Source organism: Anopheles coluzzii, chromosome 3, assembly GCF_943734685.1.
Source record: "Anopheles coluzzii chromosome 3, AcolN3, whole genome shotgun sequence".
Lineage (NCBI taxonomy): Eukaryota > Metazoa > Arthropoda > Insecta > Diptera > Culicidae > Anopheles > Anopheles coluzzii.
The window spans coordinates 5,162,521-5,179,950 of record NC_064671.1 but is presented as its reverse complement, the minus strand read 5'-3'; the positions used below and the strand labels follow the sequence as shown (position 1 = coordinate 5,179,950).

Sequence of the window (17,430 nt, the reverse complement as noted above, 5' to 3'; positions counted from 1 at the left end):
TCGTTGCGTGGAACACTCGGGCGTCGTTGCATTAATTGAGAAGCAGTTTTAATGGAATAATTTCGCTCGGAATATCTTCTAAAACATTCCAATTTAATAGAAGTAGAGAGTTCCAAAAGGAACAATACTTTCTATACGAAATGTATTAATTATTGCCGCTAACAAAACGCTGTAAATGCCCCGTGTCGTGTGTAAAATGAAGCACAAAGATAGCGATAGAATGCGACGAAAACTTCCGCCCCGCAGTTTGGCCGACGTTCAGGCTAGACCAGTGTCGTAATAGCGCCAGTAACGATAGTTATTAACCGGTTGTCCTAATTTTTCGTTCCCCGTTTTCTCGTTCCCCCCATTTTGCATCGACCATTAGCGCCGCGCTAAACGAGCCAAACCGAGGAGTGCCAGAGAGGTTATAGCCCGAACGGTGCAAGCGATAAACGGATTCGCGGAGGTTGCGTTGACTCGTTGACCTCTTTGTCGCTCGTGGATCGGGCATACGGTGCACCGAAGAGTCGACCGGTAAAACACACACACACAGAAATTGCACATAACACGAAAGCACACAATCGTATCCTTTCCTTCTGGTAGGTTGAAGGGCGGCAGTGTACAATAAAGTGTACCGAAAACAAAACCGAAACGATTTAAAACGGAAATAATCCAATCCCAATCCCTGCAATCTTCGTCCGTTCGGAAAGCTTCGGAGTGGTGAAAAAGCAAAAAAGGGAAAAAATAGTTGATAACTCTTTAACACAAAAGCTCCAATAGTGGCCAACGGGCCACTCTCCCGCCAGACACGTGCAGTCGACTTCCCCACGTTTCACTTCACCAGCGTGTTCACTGTAGTGAGTTGCACAGAAACCACCGAGTCTCACACATATACAGTCTTACACACTCACCCATAGACAAAAGCGCGCGCGCTCGAGCCCTCCATCTCCACCTTATCTCCCCCGCACGAACCATCGCGTTTCAAAATGTCCCGCTCGACGGCATCCAATCAGCAGCGACGGCAAAGATCAAGGTAAAGGAATGATTCAATTTACTACTTTTTCATATCATTTTTTGTTCATTTTGTTTTGCTCCCTTTGCTGTTAACTCGTTTTTAATCTGTTTTTAAAGTTTTTTTCTTTCCTGCTTTCTGAATGTCTGTCTATTTCATATTTTTGATGTTTTTATGCTCGTGCTTTACGTTTTGTGTATATTTCGTCGACTTATTTAACAGGTTCATGTGTGTTTTTTTGCTTGTTTCAGCTTGCCTTTTGTAAATATTATGTGTTTAGTGTTGTATTTACAATCTGTAACACATTGAAGAGCTTTCACATAAAGTTTCTTTTTGTGACCAAAAACCAAATAGCGAACCCTTTTTAAAGGGCTTCTTAAATCACGAATGATTTATTCATGCCTGGTTTTGGTGGGCCCTTTTGAAGGTTTTTTGCCCTGCTAGCTTTCCGACATACGTTCGGGCTACTTAAAAAGACCTTTTAAGGGCTGCCGATTAGAATCGATTAGGTGTGAGCAGCTCATGTTGCACAAGCGAATGGTTAAATGTATTGCTGCCCCTCTCTTTCCCGGTTATCAGTAGACCGTCTAATCGTTTCTTTCCCGTGCCTTTGCTACGCTCGCAACGGTTCAATGATTTTCACCTTACTTTAGAGCACGAAGCACGAAAAGGGAAAATCAGCATCAAACAAACCCTACGATACGATGAAAGCGAAACGAAACATCATTGGATGGACGCTTTTTCTTCGCGTTGTGTTTCAGCCGTTCCCGACAATCAAACGGAAGTTTTGTTTTTTGCCTCTACACCTCTGGCCGGCTGATCAAATTTCGGCTCGCATACGCAGAGTTTAATGGAAAGTTAAAGAGAACAGAAACCGTAAACTAGGACCCAATGCACACAAAAATGGAGGTATTCGAATCAGATCGAACAGTGGCAACGCTTTTTCATCTCAAGCATGGCATGCGGCATGAGCCTGCCTGCCCGCAAACAGCAGTTAGTGCTGATTTGCAGCGGAACACAGCATTTTCACTCCACCGGATATCGATTTCGATCGAAGGCTCTTCAGCGTGAAGCTAAACTTTCACTTTACCGAACCGCTTCCATGGTCCTTAGCCAGCGCGGCTCGGTGCGGCTGCTTCCCTTCGATCGATGGTTCGATGCTTTCGATGTCCGCTCATCCATCCGAGGGCCATTTCCGGTTCATCGGATATTTTGCAGCACAAAGCCGGAACACCGGGACGACGAGGGTCAAGCAATTCACTGCCATTTTCCGCTGCCGCCACGCCTTCCAGCCTTGACTGTCCCTGGACACGGGACAGGCGCTCCAGAAACGCCTCTTCTCACCACGGAGACGCAGTAATGGGGCAGAGAGAGAGAGAGTGAGAGTCTCCACGGTAATAATATTATTGTATCATTTTTCAACTCAAACAAGCGAAAGCGTCCGGGAAGAAAATGGCTCCACACCACTCGACTAGATACTTTCTATCGAGACCATCGAGACTCTACGGGGTTTCCCTTCGCGTACCGTATAGATATAAAATCATTGTCCCTGTCCGTTGCGTCAACAAATTCTTGGCCGTTTTTTCTCTCCTCTACCTCCATTTTTCCCCACCAATAGTGTCGGCTCATTGCCCAGCAGCTCCATGCTGCTTGGTTTGGTTGCTGCTTTGCCGTCCATTTTTCTCCCGGCGCCTTTCGCACTGCCAGCCACACCATGTTGCCCGTGACGGTGACGCCAAACGAACGAATGAACGAACGCTCTGCTTTGATAGTCGATAGTTCCGGTTTGGGTAGGGGAGATCGAAAAAGCAGCAAAGAAGAAAAAAAGGCATTTAGTAATGAATGTGTAGGGCGTAGAGAGAGCGAACGCGAAAAAAGAGCTAACTTTGGCGGGCTTAGTTTGCCCAACATAAATACTGGCAAGTGGTCGAAATGCAAAAAAAAGAAAACGAACAATGCACAGGAAGAAAACACATTGCACTCCGCGAGGAAGCCTAGGCAATATGTGTTGTGGGGCGAGTGTGTGTATTGGTTTTTGCTCAATACACTATGAAACATATGCGCCAAGAACAACAAACGCCGTCGAGGGAAAAGTGATGAGCGTGTGTGGGTTTGTTTGCATCCAGCGCGATAAAGCTGATCGATGAGGCGTTCGCTAACGCACCTTGCTCATTTCATCCTCATGAGAGTTTCGTTATTCACGTTCATTAATTTTTCATAGAGGAAAAGATAGAGAAAAAGCTTCGAATATTTCTTAAAAGTATGGATTTAGGAGAAGTGCTTTGTTATGAAGACTTTAATGAGTTGCTTGTGTTAAAACCGTAGCAGGTTAGCTTATATCCTAATTGAAAGGCTGCACGGTTTGACGCCTTTTTAGTGTGATTGTCAACGCGTAGTGCAACAACAAGCAAATCATCGGTTCGATTCTCACGTAAGCCAGATCTCCTTTACGCTTTTCTAGTTTATACTTTAACGGCTTTTGTAGTTCATACACACATACATACTCTTTGATGACTGCGTCTCGGTAAGCGTTACGATCGTAAATTCAACGCTGACTCGACAGAGTTACCTGGAATTACGAAATTAAGCTGTCTGCCACTACCCCGTGATCATCACGGGAGTTGAGGGGCTTGGGTGGGACTAGATGTTATGGCTGAATTCAAAGGAAGCATCGACGTTCTACAGCCGTCGGCGTGACAAACATAACTCCCCTGCAACGGGCTAGTAGATGATGTCATATTATGGCGTTTGCCGCTTTGAACGCTCGATTGTGACACAATCAATATCCTAAGCCAAACGAGTGCCTTGATGACTACACACAAACACTTACACACACACACTCACATCACACAAGCGCACACCGTTTGCTTCAAATTATCATCTTTATCCGTCTTCATTATTCATAGCTCGGGAACAATCTTAAACGACTTTCGTCCCGTTGTTCGATCACGGATGAACCAGGCAGTGCAGCAAGGGCCGGATTCTGGGGCCTGAAAGCGACCAACATTTCATATCGATCGTAATTTAATATTTTCACTTCTGAAGATTGGAAAAGTTTGATGCTCCGTTGGGTGAAGCGATGCTTTTTTCTACTCTCGTTTGCCTTGATTTTCCTCCAACACACACACTGTACGCGAAGCTTTGTTTTTTCGAAGCGAAGCTTTCCGAGCGAGGAACCGCTTTTGGTTTTCCTTTTAAACCTTAACTCGGCTTGCCTTGAACCACCGACCTTGGCGAATGGCTTTGTTTTTATATGACAATGTTTTCCCTTGGCTTCCGCCTCTTAACACTCTCGAGCGCGTAGCGTCAATTTCACCGCTTCCTGTCCCAGCTGCGAGTCCCACGTGCCTAACCTTAAGTGCTTCACGCAAACTGTGGATAGTGGCAGAGCGTCTTAACGGTTTTACCAGGGCCCAGCACCGTGGAACCCCCGGATCACAGTGCAGTGCGTTCGGATAATGGAAAATTGCGTCTTGTACCAGGTAGCCTGCGGCGAAGGACATGAGGCGAAGACTTTACGACCGCACTGTGCATTGCCGTGCAAAGCTCCCGGTCGGTCGTCAACGGCACAGGCAGACACATTGTACTAGCTACAGCGGTTGGTTCTGCTGCTTCTGCCGCTGCTGCTGCTGCTATGCCCATTGGGTATTGTAAACGGGTACAGTGCGGCATAATTCATTCGGAACTGGATTTAAGCGGTCGCTCGTAAGTGCAGATACTACAGAAACACCTGTGCAGATGGCATAAACAATCCAAAGTGAAAGTAATTGTCGCTCGTGGATCGGGCATACGGTGCACCGAAGAGTCGACCGGTAAAACACACACACACAGAAATTGCACATAACACGAAAGCACACAATCGTATCCTTTCCTTCTGGTAGGTTGAAGGGCGGCAGTGTACAATAAAGTGTACCGAAAACAAAACCGAAACGATTTAAAACGGAAATAATCCAATCCCAATCCCTGCAATCTTCGTCCGTTCGGAAAGCTTCGGAGTGGTGAAAAAGCAAAAAAGGGAAAAAATAGTTGATAACTCTTTAACACAAAAGCTCCAATAGTGGCCAACGGGCCACTCTCCCGCCAGACACGTGCAGTCGACTTCCCCACGTTTCACTTCACCAGCGTGTTCACTGTAGTGAGTTGCACAGAAACCACCGAGTCTCACACATATACAGTCTTACACACTCACCCATAGACAAAAGCGCGCGCGCTCGAGCCCTCCATCTCCACCTTATCTCCCCCGCACGAACCATCGCGTTTCAAAATGTCCCGCTCGACGGCATCCAATCAGCAGCGACGGCAAAGATCAAGGTAAAGGAATGATTCAATTTACTACTTTTTCATATCATTTTTTGTTCATTTTGTTTTGCTCCCTTTGCTGTTAACTCGTTTTTAATCTGTTTTTAAAGTTTTTTTCTTTCCTGCTTTCTGAATGTCTGTCTATTTCATATTTTTGATGTTTTTATGCTCGTGCTTTACGTTTTGTGTATATTTCGTCGACTTATTTAACAGGTTCATGTGTGTTTTTTTGCTTGTTTCAGCTTGCCTTTTGTAAATATTATGTGTTTAGTGTTGTATTTACAATCTGTAACACATTGAAGAGCTTTCACATAAAGTTTCTTTTTGTGACCAAAAACCAAATAGCGAACCCTTTTTAAAGGGCTTCTTAAATCACGAATGATTTATTCATGCCTGGTTTTGGTGGGCCCTTTTGAAGGTTTTTTGCCCTGCTAGCTTTCCGACATACGTTCGGGCTACTTAAAAAGACCTTTTAAGGGCTGCCGATTAGAATCGATTAGGTGTGAGCAGCTCATGTTGCACAAGCGAATGGTTAAATGTATTGCTGCCCCTCTCTTTCCCGGTTATCAGTAGACCGTCTAATCGTTTCTTTCCCGTGCCTTTGCTACGCTCGCAACGGTTCAATGATTTTCACCTTACTTTAGAGCACGAAGCACGAAAAGGGAAAATCAGCATCAAACAAACCCTACGATACGATGAAAGCGAAACGAAACATCATTGGATGGACGCTTTTTCTTCGCGTTGTGTTTCAGCCGTTCCCGACAATCAAACGGAAGTTTTGTTTTTTGCCTCTACACCTCTGGCCGGCTGATCAAATTTCGGCTCGCATACGCAGAGTTTAATGGAAAGTTAAAGAGAACAGAAACCGTAAACTAGGACCCAATGCACACAAAAATGGAGGTATTCGAATCAGATCGAACAGTGGCAACGCTTTTTCATCTCAAGCATGGCATGCGGCATGAGCCTGCCTGCCCGCAAACAGCAGTTAGTGCTGATTTGCAGCGGAACACAGCATTTTCACTCCACCGGATATCGATTTCGATCGAAGGCTCTTCAGCGTGAAGCTAAACTTTCACTTTACCGAACCGCTTCCATGGTCCTTAGCCAGCGCGGCTCGGTGCGGCTGCTTCCCTTCGATCGATGGTTCGATGCTTTCGATGTCCGCTCATCCATCCGAGGGCCATTTCCGGTTCATCGGATATTTTGCAGCACAAAGCCGGAACACCGGGACGACGAGGGTCAAGCAATTCACTGCCATTTTCCGCTGCCGCCACGCCTTCCAGCCTTGACTGTCCCTGGACACGGGACAGGCGCTCCAGAAACGCCTCTTCTCACCACGGAGACGCAGTAATGGGGCAGAGAGAGAGAGAGTGAGAGTCTCCACGGTAATAATATTATTGTATCATTTTTCAACTCAAACAAGCGAAAGCGTCCGGGAAGAAAATGGCTCCACACCACTCGACTAGATACTTTCTATCGAGACCATCGAGACTCTACGGGGTTTCCCTTCGCGTACCGTATAGATATAAAATCATTGTCCCTGTCCGTTGCGTCAACAAATTCTTGGCCGTTTTTTCTCTCCTCTACCTCCATTTTTCCCCACCAATAGTGTCGGCTCATTGCCCAGCAGCTCCATGCTGCTTGGTTTGGTTGCTGCTTTGCCGTCCATTTTTCTCCCGGCGCCTTTCGCACTGCCAGCCACACCATGTTGCCCGTGACGGTGACGCCAAACGAACGAATGAACGAACGCTCTGCTTTGATAGTCGATAGTTCCGGTTTGGGTAGGGGAGATCGAAAAAGCAGCAAAGAAGAAAAAAAGGCATTTAGTAATGAATGTGTAGGGCGTAGAGAGAGCGAACGCGAAAAAAGAGCTAACTTTGGCGGGCTTAGTTTGCCCAACATAAATACTGGCAAGTGGTCGAAATGCAAAAAAAAGAAAACGAACAATGCACAGGAAGAAAACACATTGCACTCCGCGAGGAAGCCTAGGCAATATGTGTTGTGGGGCGAGTGTGTGTATTGGTTTTTGCTCAATACACTATGAAACATATGCGCCAAGAACAACAAACGCCGTCGAGGGAAAAGTGATGAGCGTGTGTGGGTTTGTTTGCATCCAGCGCGATAAAGCTGATCGATGAGGCGTTCGCTAACGCACCTTGCTCATTTCATCCTCATGAGAGTTTCGTTATTCACGTTCATTAATTTTTCATAGAGGAAAAGATAGAGAAAAAGCTTCGAATATTTCTTAAAAGTATGGATTTAGGAGAAGTGCTTTGTTATGAAGACTTTAATGAGTTGCTTGTGTTAAAACCGTAGCAGGTTAGCTTATATCCTAATTGAAAGGCTGCACGGTTTGACGCCTTTTTAGTGTGATTGTCAACGCGTAGTGCAACAACAAGCAAATCATCGGTTCGATTCTCACGTAAGCCAGATCTCCTTTACGCTTTTCTAGTTTATACTTTAACGGCTTTTGTAGTTCATACACACATACATACTCTTTGATGACTGCGTCTCGGTAAGCGTTACGATCGTAAATTCAACGCTGACTCGACAGAGTTACCTGGAATTACGAAATTAAGCTGTCTGCCACTACCCCGTGATCATCACGGGAGTTGAGGGGCTTGGGTGGGACTAGATGTTATGGCTGAATTCAAAGGAAGCATCGACGTTCTACAGCCGTCGGCGTGACAAACATAACTCCCCTGCAACGGGCTAGTAGATGATGTCATATTATGGCGTTTGCCGCTTTGAACGCTCGATTGTGACACAATCAATATCCTAAGCCAAACGAGTGCCTTGATGACTACACACAAACACTTACACACACACACTCACATCACACAAGCGCACACCGTTTGCTTCAAATTATCATCTTTATCCGTCTTCATTATTCATAGCTCGGGAACAATCTTAAACGACTTTCGTCCCGTTGTTCGATCACGGATGAACCAGGCAGTGCAGCAAGGGCCGGATTCTGGGGCCTGAAAGCGACCAACATTTCATATCGATCGTAATTTAATATTTTCACTTCTGAAGATTGGAAAAGTTTGATGCTCCGTTGGGTGAAGCGATGCTTTTTTCTACTCTCGTTTGCCTTGATTTTCCTCCAACACACACACTGTACGCGAAGCTTTGTTTTTTCGAAGCGAAGCTTTCCGAGCGAGGAACCGCTTTTGGTTTTCCTTTTAAACCTTAACTCGGCTTGCCTTGAACCACCGACCTTGGCGAATGGCTTTGTTTTTATATGACAATGTTTTCCCTTGGCTTCCGCCTCTTAACACTCTCGAGCGCGTAGCGTCAATTTCACCGCTTCCTGTCCCAGCTGCGAGTCCCACGTGCCTAACCTTAAGTGCTTCACGCAAACTGTGGATAGTGGCAGAGCGTCTTAACGGTTTTACCAGGGCCCAGCACCGTGGAACCCCCGGATCACAGTGCAGTGCGTTCGGATAATGGAAAATTGCGTCTTGTACCAGGTAGCCTGCGGCGAAGGACATGAGGCGAAGACTTTACGACCGCACTGTGCATTGCCGTGCAAAGCTCCCGGTCGGTCGTCAACGGCACAGGCAGACACATTGTACTAGCTACAGCGGTTGGTTCTGCTGCTTCTGCCGCTGCTGCTGCTGCTATGCCCATTGGGTATTGTAAACGGGTACAGTGCGGCATAATTCATTCGGAACTGGATTTAAGCGGTCGCTCGTAAGTGCAGATACTACAGAAACACCTGTGCAGATGGCATAAACAATCCAAAGTGAAAGTAATATTTTTGAAGTTATCCCTGTCGTTTTGCATGCACACCGACGTAAGGGGCTAATATCAAAAGCCATACTTTACCAAAGATTAAGGCTTCGAGTATTTATTTTCCTATCAGAAGCCACGCTAAATCGTATCCTTATAGTGCAAACAGATTCACCGAATGGTGGGAGCGTCTCTAAAAGAGATTTTCCGAGTTTGTTTCAGCGAACAACAAATCCCAATATCAATCAAACGATTTCTCTTCCGGCAGTTGTTTTCTGTCACTGTGCCGCATATCCGCCGTCCTCTTGTGGCTGGCACAGATGTGTTGTCGCTAAAAGCTTTGCTATGCTAGAGCATCAAATTGCACAACATTTGCTACGTTTGGTACGTTGAAAGCTGTGCAAGTACGCGAATAAGCAAACAGGGCAGAGCAAGAAGCAACTGCCGCCGGTCTGTTTGTGTGTGTGTGCTTGTTGTGCTAAGGTTTTGCTCGCGGTTATAAGCCCAAGGCGTGCTGGGCAGGCATGCGAACTCCCATTAGCATTCGACGATGGGGTCTGGGTAACGCTCGAGCTCGCCAGCCGACAACCGATGATGACGGTCTTAAGACGATGAGAAGGACCCTTGCCTTACAGGACACACCACGGCAGGCAGGCAGGCAAGCAGGCATGGTCATATGTTGCGCTAACATATGGTTCAGTTTAATACAAACAACAACAGCAAGCTGCTTTTGCCGAGGCTTTGATAGTACTTGGAATGTTGCCTACTGGGTTGTCCAATCTCGCCACTAGTGACACTCGCATCACGATCAAGCCCGCCGAAAGACGGGCAAATCAAAACACTGCCAGACGACAAACGCACACATACACACAGTTATGAGTGGGGTTCAATTTGCATGCCGGTATTTGCGAGATGTCGCTTGTCGTACAATTCTCCGTTGCGTTTTTGGAAGTAACCAAGAGAAAGAAGGCCCACATCAAAGGGCACCTTCAAGAGAAGGTGCTGTTTCCTGGCCGGCCTACGGTCCGTGTCTGTGCGGTGTCTCGCAAGCATTGCAAATAATACAGCTCGCAAGAAAGGTTGCTTCATCCATTATTGAGCAGCGACACATTGTTTGCGGTTGGTTTGGAGGCCGCCGTGTGCAATATGTTTGTCACAAGCAACGAGCTTCAATTTATCAGGGGAGTGCGAACGTATGTAAATAAGGGTACAGATTTATATGCTTCCTTGTGAGCACAGGGTTTCTGTGGAGTACAAATCCACAACAAAATACGAAGCTTTAATGATCCTTAGACAACTTTTCATATGCTTGATGACTTTTTGGTCCAGAAAACCTGACAAATCATTGAAACTCCTTGTGAGATTGAAGCCTCAGTTGGGATATTGTGTCAAGGCTTCCTGGAGATCGAGCTGCTACCGTTCCGTGTTCTAAGAAATGATAGCTATAAAAATTTAAATGGGTTCTACTTTTTCTATTTAATTCCCTTCGCATTTCCTGCCCCCCCCCCCCCCCCCCACAACCGTACACGATAGCAGTAAGGCCCAGATTTATTTTAAGCTTTCTAGGCACAAAAACCGTCCCCACTTTTTACTAGATTAAGCTGGTTCAATTTTCATGACGCATTACCTTACGCCACCACAACCAAACAGCTTGCCACGCTTGCCAGATGTTATCCGGGTTCATTTATATCGTACACAATGTGTCCTACTACTGTCCCGTACACAGAGCAGCGAGGGAGAACAAAATCTGTCCCAAATTCGGTCACCCGTTTCCCCCCTTACACAGCGTCGGCTCGGTAGTATCAGGTGCTTTGTCATTTTCATCCCGCTCATCAGTGACAACGGTGAGAACATTACGCGACAAAGCCCCACCGCACGCCACACATACCATCCATCGTGCGGGGGGTTTCGGCATGCGTAAATCATTTTCTTTTCACCCGAGTTACTGCGAGGAAGTAGGTTACTGCTGGTTGGAGTAAAAAATCGCGCCTCATTACTCGCTTTCTTGGGGTCGGGGGGAGGTGACTTTGGAGTTACTAGCGATGAACTTATCATGAAGTGAGGTGGCAGCGAAATTTGTGGCACGCTGGGGATCGATTGCTGGCAAAAAAGTTGAAATTGAGATGAGGCTCGGTGGTGTCGATTATCGGGTGTCACAGTGATAATCGGTGAAATGACACACATGTGCTACGGGTACAAATTTATTGAGCGGTTGTTCCGTGGAGCTTTCGAAAGAACGAAACAATAATCTGCTCTGTACGATTTGTTTTTCGACTGCAACATGTTCCGTACAAGAGGACACAGAAAGAAATCGCTTTCCAGGCAACAACTTCACCGAGTTGATTTAGTACGACCATGGAAACAATAATACAGCTGTTTTCGGAAGTGTGTTCCTGCTCGAGTACGCACGAAAACGAATCATCCCCCCGTGGAGGAGAGGCATTGGGTTTCCGATTTAATCGACACGCCGAGCGTTGATAGACCGCGCGCGCGAGAACGTTCGGTACGTGTCTGAGAAGTAATCCACTTATTTAGAAAGATATTTCGGCACTCTTGTCGGGCGAAAGTTGTTTGTTGCTTTTCCGTTGACTCGTGACATTTGCCGAGTGGCGAAGATTCAGTCCCCCTTTCCACGCTCCAGCTTCTTGTGGGGCGGGTCGGAGCTCAAAGAATATTGAAAGAGTAATTCCGCCAGGAATTCTGAAAGCTCTTGCTTCGAACTCCTCCGCAACAGAGTAACCTCGTGAATCCTGAAATCCAGCACTTCGAATCTAAATGTATACAATCAATAACAACCGTCGTTCGTCACATCTCGAGGCCGGAAGTCCTCGGACGGCCGGTTTGTGTGTGTGTGTGTGTTGTCCCTGGAGTTCAGAGGTCCGGATTGGGGTTGTTTATCTTTCGCCGATTCTTTCCGTGGCACGTGGAACGTCACGATCCGGTGACACACCAGACCAACGCCCCCCGCGGCCCAGAAGCGTTTGCCTTGAAGAAGGATTAAACGAAACTGGCCCCCCGCACACCCCAAAACGTGCCCTCTTTGACCGATGATAATGTGGTCCGCGGGGAGTTTGTGTTGCTGCTGAAGGCGAGACGGACATCCTACACTCGCTCAACCCTTCGAAGAAAGCATTCGAGTACCCGTGGGCGTTCATGTTTACACTCACAAGCTTCAGCACTCGTCGCTCTTTCCCCTTGCTTGTCACTGGGTAAAGTGCTGAAGGCTTTATAAAAGGTACGTTAATATAACCGGAGCCGTTCCATTGCCTTTCCGGACACTCGCACAAAAAGCCTGAGCACAAAAGCGTAGTAGTGTTTCTTCGATTCTGCTATAAATCCATGACCCCTTGTGCCCCGCGACCTTTTGCCTAATTCCCAGCTCGTTCGCCATTCACCGGCCGGCTCGGGAGCGTTTGAGGTTTCACCTCACGTAACACATTTCGTTCGGTTTACTCTTCACTTTCACGCGCCGGAAGTTTGGCTTCGGCTTCGGCTATGACAATGGAACACACGGGCACGCACCACCTGTATCCCACCATTCCACACCTGAGCAGTGGCACATCCGTGTGCCAATCGAGCGCCAATGGTTTGACCTGTCGACCGTGTGTGTGCGCGCGCGCAAAATGAATGTTACATTTGGGGTCTATTTAGTTAAGAAGCGGCATCGGTGCGGTTGGGGCGAGCTAATATCCGGAAGAAAAGTGTACGGTCACTGCACAATCCTTGCCCCGGTGCGGACATGGTCTCTCCAGTGACACACAGACTCACGCGCACGTCAATCTACAGCTCGGCAACGAAAGTGGTCGAAAGCCTTTTAAAAAGGAAACCTGCGAGTCAAGTTTGCCGCAGCTCTGGGGACCTGCCCGGCGACCGGAGGAAAACCACTCACCCCGAACCAGTGCGGTGCGGTTGTTTCATTTCCGCAATGCTAGAAAATGCTCTTAAACATTTAAACAGGTCCAATGGGCGGGCGAGTCAGTAGCGACCATGTGCTACCACACACTCACACACACTGCAGACCGGTCGCTGCAATATGAAAACGTGTGGTTGATTGCTTTGCGGTTTGGTGGATTTCGGTTCATCAATCATTCATCGGTTTTCGGATCCGATGTACCGAGGCCGCCGAGCGCCGGAAGTTTGCTGGACATGAACTTTGACGTACGAGAGCGTACTGGGGACGAACGCTTATTAGATTCGACACGCGCTTCTAATTGACCATTTACAATCAGTTCGATCGATTGCAGGCGATGCTGACGAAATAATTCCATCAACAAAGCTGAGTTGGAAACGTTTGATAAGAATGCAATTAGCGAGGTGTTTCAGTTTAAGAACAATCTAAAGCAATCATGTTTTAGCCCTACGGGCAATATATTTTTCATTTTAAGCTCTTCCTTGTAAAGCACACTCCAATTTCAATTTATCTTCCACGAATCGTGAGAAATCACAGCACCTGTGCAGCTAGATTGCTTGTTGTTCCGTATTATAATAATTATAAACGGCTGAAACGGTTGGCTCTGACTACCCCCACGAACGATGTGCGCTGGTTCTGACGGCGTTCAAGTTAGGGCGTTTCATGCAAGGCAAAGCGAAATGAAAGTCAAACGTACTTAGGATCATACCGACGCTTTCTAAGAATGAAAATCCTCGCCCCGCTGTCTGTCGGTGGCCAGGAAGCTTTCCCGTACAGAGCAGTTTGATTTTGCTTCCCGGTTGCTGCTGACGGTAGGTTGCGTTCTATCAGTGCTTTGAACTACGATGTAATGAAAATTTATTATCTTTATCTTGAACGCTTCCCCCCCCGCTTCTTGGCTCGAGCCTCAAACCGTTTGCATTTTGCCTGAAATCATGACGATGAACCATATCATCCCCGTCCTGCTGTGCGCTACCAGTGCAGTGCAGTCGGTGCGGTTGGCGAAGGTAATAAAAAGGCCAAACAACATGTGAGTGGGAAAAGCCCGTGTTACACGGATCGTGCTGTCTTCGCAATACCGTGCACCATACGCAACCGAGGCATCATCGTTGGCGGATTTGTGCCCACGTGTACCTGCGCTTGGGTCCTTCTATTGGTCGTTTTTTAAAAGGCGAACATTTTTGTTCTTCGCAAGTCTGTGCTTACGGAAGGCACAAATCTTTGCACATTGCTGTGGAGTGGAGTGGAGTAGCCGAGCAAAAGAAGAACCATGAAACATGGCACGAAAGAATTGATCCAAAATGCGGTTTTTCGCGGAAAACCACATCACATCATGGGAGGAATTTTTCGCTGATGTAACAGCGTTGCAAGCAAACGAGCACAACACCGGGCTACCTTTGGTATGCGGGCAGGCTTCAAAGTAAGCGTTTCTTTCGGGATATTGGGTTTTGGCGAAGGAGCCGGTCTACCATTCAATCTGTAACCTGCGCATTTGAAAGCAAAAGAGTTATTGCTAGGAGCAGCCCGAACGGGGGCGGAAGAGGATTTGCATGCACTTTGTTGAAGCGCAGTCTTGGAATATCTCCGATCGTTCCGTTTCTTGGAAAGGATAGCTCCGTTCATTGCTGGAATAGTTTAGATACTTTGTTGAAAAGACCCCCGCTTAACGCTGAACTCCATCAGTTTACGTAACTGCAATGCTCTAATCTCCGCCACTGTGATCACCGCAACAACGAAAATAGGAACCCCCGAACACAAATTCGTGAAAACATAGACACGAAAAAGAGCTTCCTACGCCAGGGACGAGTTATATACGGAGGCCGAGGTTATGGGGGTCAGATAAAATTTACCCCAATTGGATTACGCTAAGCGAAGGCGAAGCTACCCCTGCTAAAAAGAGCGAGAGAAAGAGAGAGGATCAGCTCGGTCGTTCGGTCCGGTAGCCATTGTCGTCGCTAACCACATTAACTAACTCGTTTATTGTAATGCTCGACGCAGTTGGTCGATTTCTTCGGATGGCGGAAGTACCCGGGCCCGGGATTTGCCCGCTCGTTGATGTAGTTATTGTTATTAAGATCATACCGGGTTTGCTCCAATTTTTGCGTAACCTAGCTCCCCCCAGCCCGGCATGCCGTATGAAGATATCAGTAACGCAGCTAGCAAGCCTTCATGCCAACCACCGTAGTGATAACGTTTTACGAAGATTACAATCGTGGTGCGACGATATGTGTGCTTCCCCGAGTAACGGTAGCATCCTTTCGAAGCTTACTTTGAGGATTTGCCAGGCATGGTCGGTTCATATTTTGGGCCCGGTCCTGTTTCTTCATCATTCCATTTAGCCAAACGATGCCAACTTTATGCGTAAATGCAAACGCAATCGTCCTAACGCAGAAAAGGCTGTCATAACTGACTGTTGAGTGTGATTTGGGAAGCGACCGAGCGACCGAGAGCAATGAATGCGGTAATAGGCATGCACTGACGTACGGCGCTGACACGCCACCGTGTGATATTGTGACATCTTGCCAGCTCCAGTGGCCCCGGTGACAATGGAACGACGTCAGCCAGCAGCAGCAGCATGCTAATGACATCGGGGTCGCTTTTTTGTCGCAACCGAGCGTACACTTGTAGCACGTGAATGGGAAGGTTGCGAAGGTTAAACCCAAGAACGTACCGGACGTATACCACACGGCGAAGAAGCGAATGTAACGGGATTCCCAAAATTAACCAAGTCAACGTCAACGGTGGCGGCTTACGGCGAGGCTCACATCCGGTGAGCCGTAGCCGTAAGGACGGTTTTGCACTCTAGCCCGCGTGTGAGCTGTGCCGCCTGTACAGCGGCAAACATTATGCTGTGCTGTCGCCGTCGTCTTTTCCATTACTGTCAACTGTTCTTGGCCTGCAGGCGCTGGATGTAGCAGAGCCGAGAAAACACGGAAAAGTCACTGTCAGCATTGTCCGTCTCCGTGCCCCCTCCTTAGGGACCGGTAGTGAAGTCAAGAACAAATCTCCACCCGAAGCAAATCAGCACAAGGCTTGTTTGGTTGGATGGAGCGTTTGGCATGGGCTGGACGCACCGTAAGGGACGTATTCCGTGTCCAAATTTAGCCTTGATGAATTTTTTCATTCAACGCCCGCGCCCATTGTACACCGAAGCTCAGCGAAGGAAGCCACATGTGTGTGACTAAAACAGTAAGACAGTGGCACCAGGAATAAATATAAATAAACACGAAACAAAAGGGAGCTCGGTTTTGGGCACAGAAGGAGAAGAAAAAAGAAAGAGGATAAAGAGAAACTGAACTAAACTGGCAAGGATAATCACACAAACGAGAGGACGCAGCTGGCAAAAAGCTGTCCGCCTGCTTACGGATGTGCATTTGATCATTGGCGGGCGGAGTGGCCGGGTGGAATGGCTTCACTGAAGTCAGCAGATTTTGCCTTCAGGGCTTTCATTCCACTCGGCCAGAGCAATCACGTCAAGCGGCAGCTCCTTTGAACTACATAAATAGCAGTGATAAGGAGCCGGGCTGACTGGTACAGCAGCCAAACCCGACCTGCAAAGCTAATAGAGAGGGTGAAAATTGGTTGAAGATAGTTTGTGTGTATTTATGTCTCTTTTTTCTGACATGATTATTAAAATTCCTGCTTATCTGTAGTCGGCAGTGTACATTCAAACAAGACCTGTGCTTGCAACTTTGATGCCGCTCGCCACTTCAAACGAATCCATTTCCCGTATCTGGTGGTCGATACGGCATAACGATAATTCGCGCCAGTAGCGCCTAGCGGCAAAGCGGTGTGTGAATGACAGATCCACTAATTAACTTACTTCGCTTGTTTACAGTGCCCGATTGGTGGTGGCTTTTCAGCGCAGGTGGTAGCGCACCACACCCTATCAATATGTATGCGATCGGTGGTCTGGTTCGGCAATGGCAACACTAATAATTTGCAGCTGTGGAACAGTGTGTTGGCTGCGACGTTCCGACCAAAACAGATATTTATCATATTTGTCGATAAACATTGCTTCCTACTCGATCAAACCCGGAACGTTGGGAGCTTGTAAATTGAGTTACAAAACCTCGACGTGTGCAGTAGATTGCGTCGCTGCTCACACGGTGCAACTATTTGCAATCAAACACGAACAGTTCGCTTGATTGATGTTTACATAGCAAATGCATTTAACCGGTCTTATTCGGCACTCGCGTTTCCCGGAAGTGGCAATACGTTCGAAAAAGCATGCATGCAATTAAATATTGCTCTATAATGTCTCATTTCATTTCGGGAGGTGATATTAACTTTCGAACATGATTTTTCCTCCATTCGTCAACTGATAATTATCGTATTCATCGAATCGTGACGCCGTTCTACGTTGTTGCGTTTTGAAACCGACCGACGTTACTTACACACTTACTGCTTCCGCTCTTCTTGCGCCATATTGCTGCTGGGTGAATCCAACGGCAGCAATCGTAAGCAAAACACAGTGAAGAACTTCCTGTGC

General features: G+C 47.2%; 1 protein-coding gene across 1 annotated transcript in view; it reads left to right on the top strand.

Annotated features, from left to right (window-relative positions):
* LOC120955202 (receptor-type tyrosine-protein phosphatase kappa) overlaps positions 1-17,430 on the top strand; it is an 87,716-nt gene that overhangs the window by 13,454 nt on the left and 56,832 nt on the right. The window contains exon 3 of the mRNA XM_040375824.2: positions 368-1,015. Coding sequence (XP_040231758.1) covers positions 969-1,015 — 47 coding nt within the window. The 5' untranslated portion in view covers positions 368-968. The remainder of the gene's footprint in view (positions 1-367; positions 1,016-17,430) is intronic.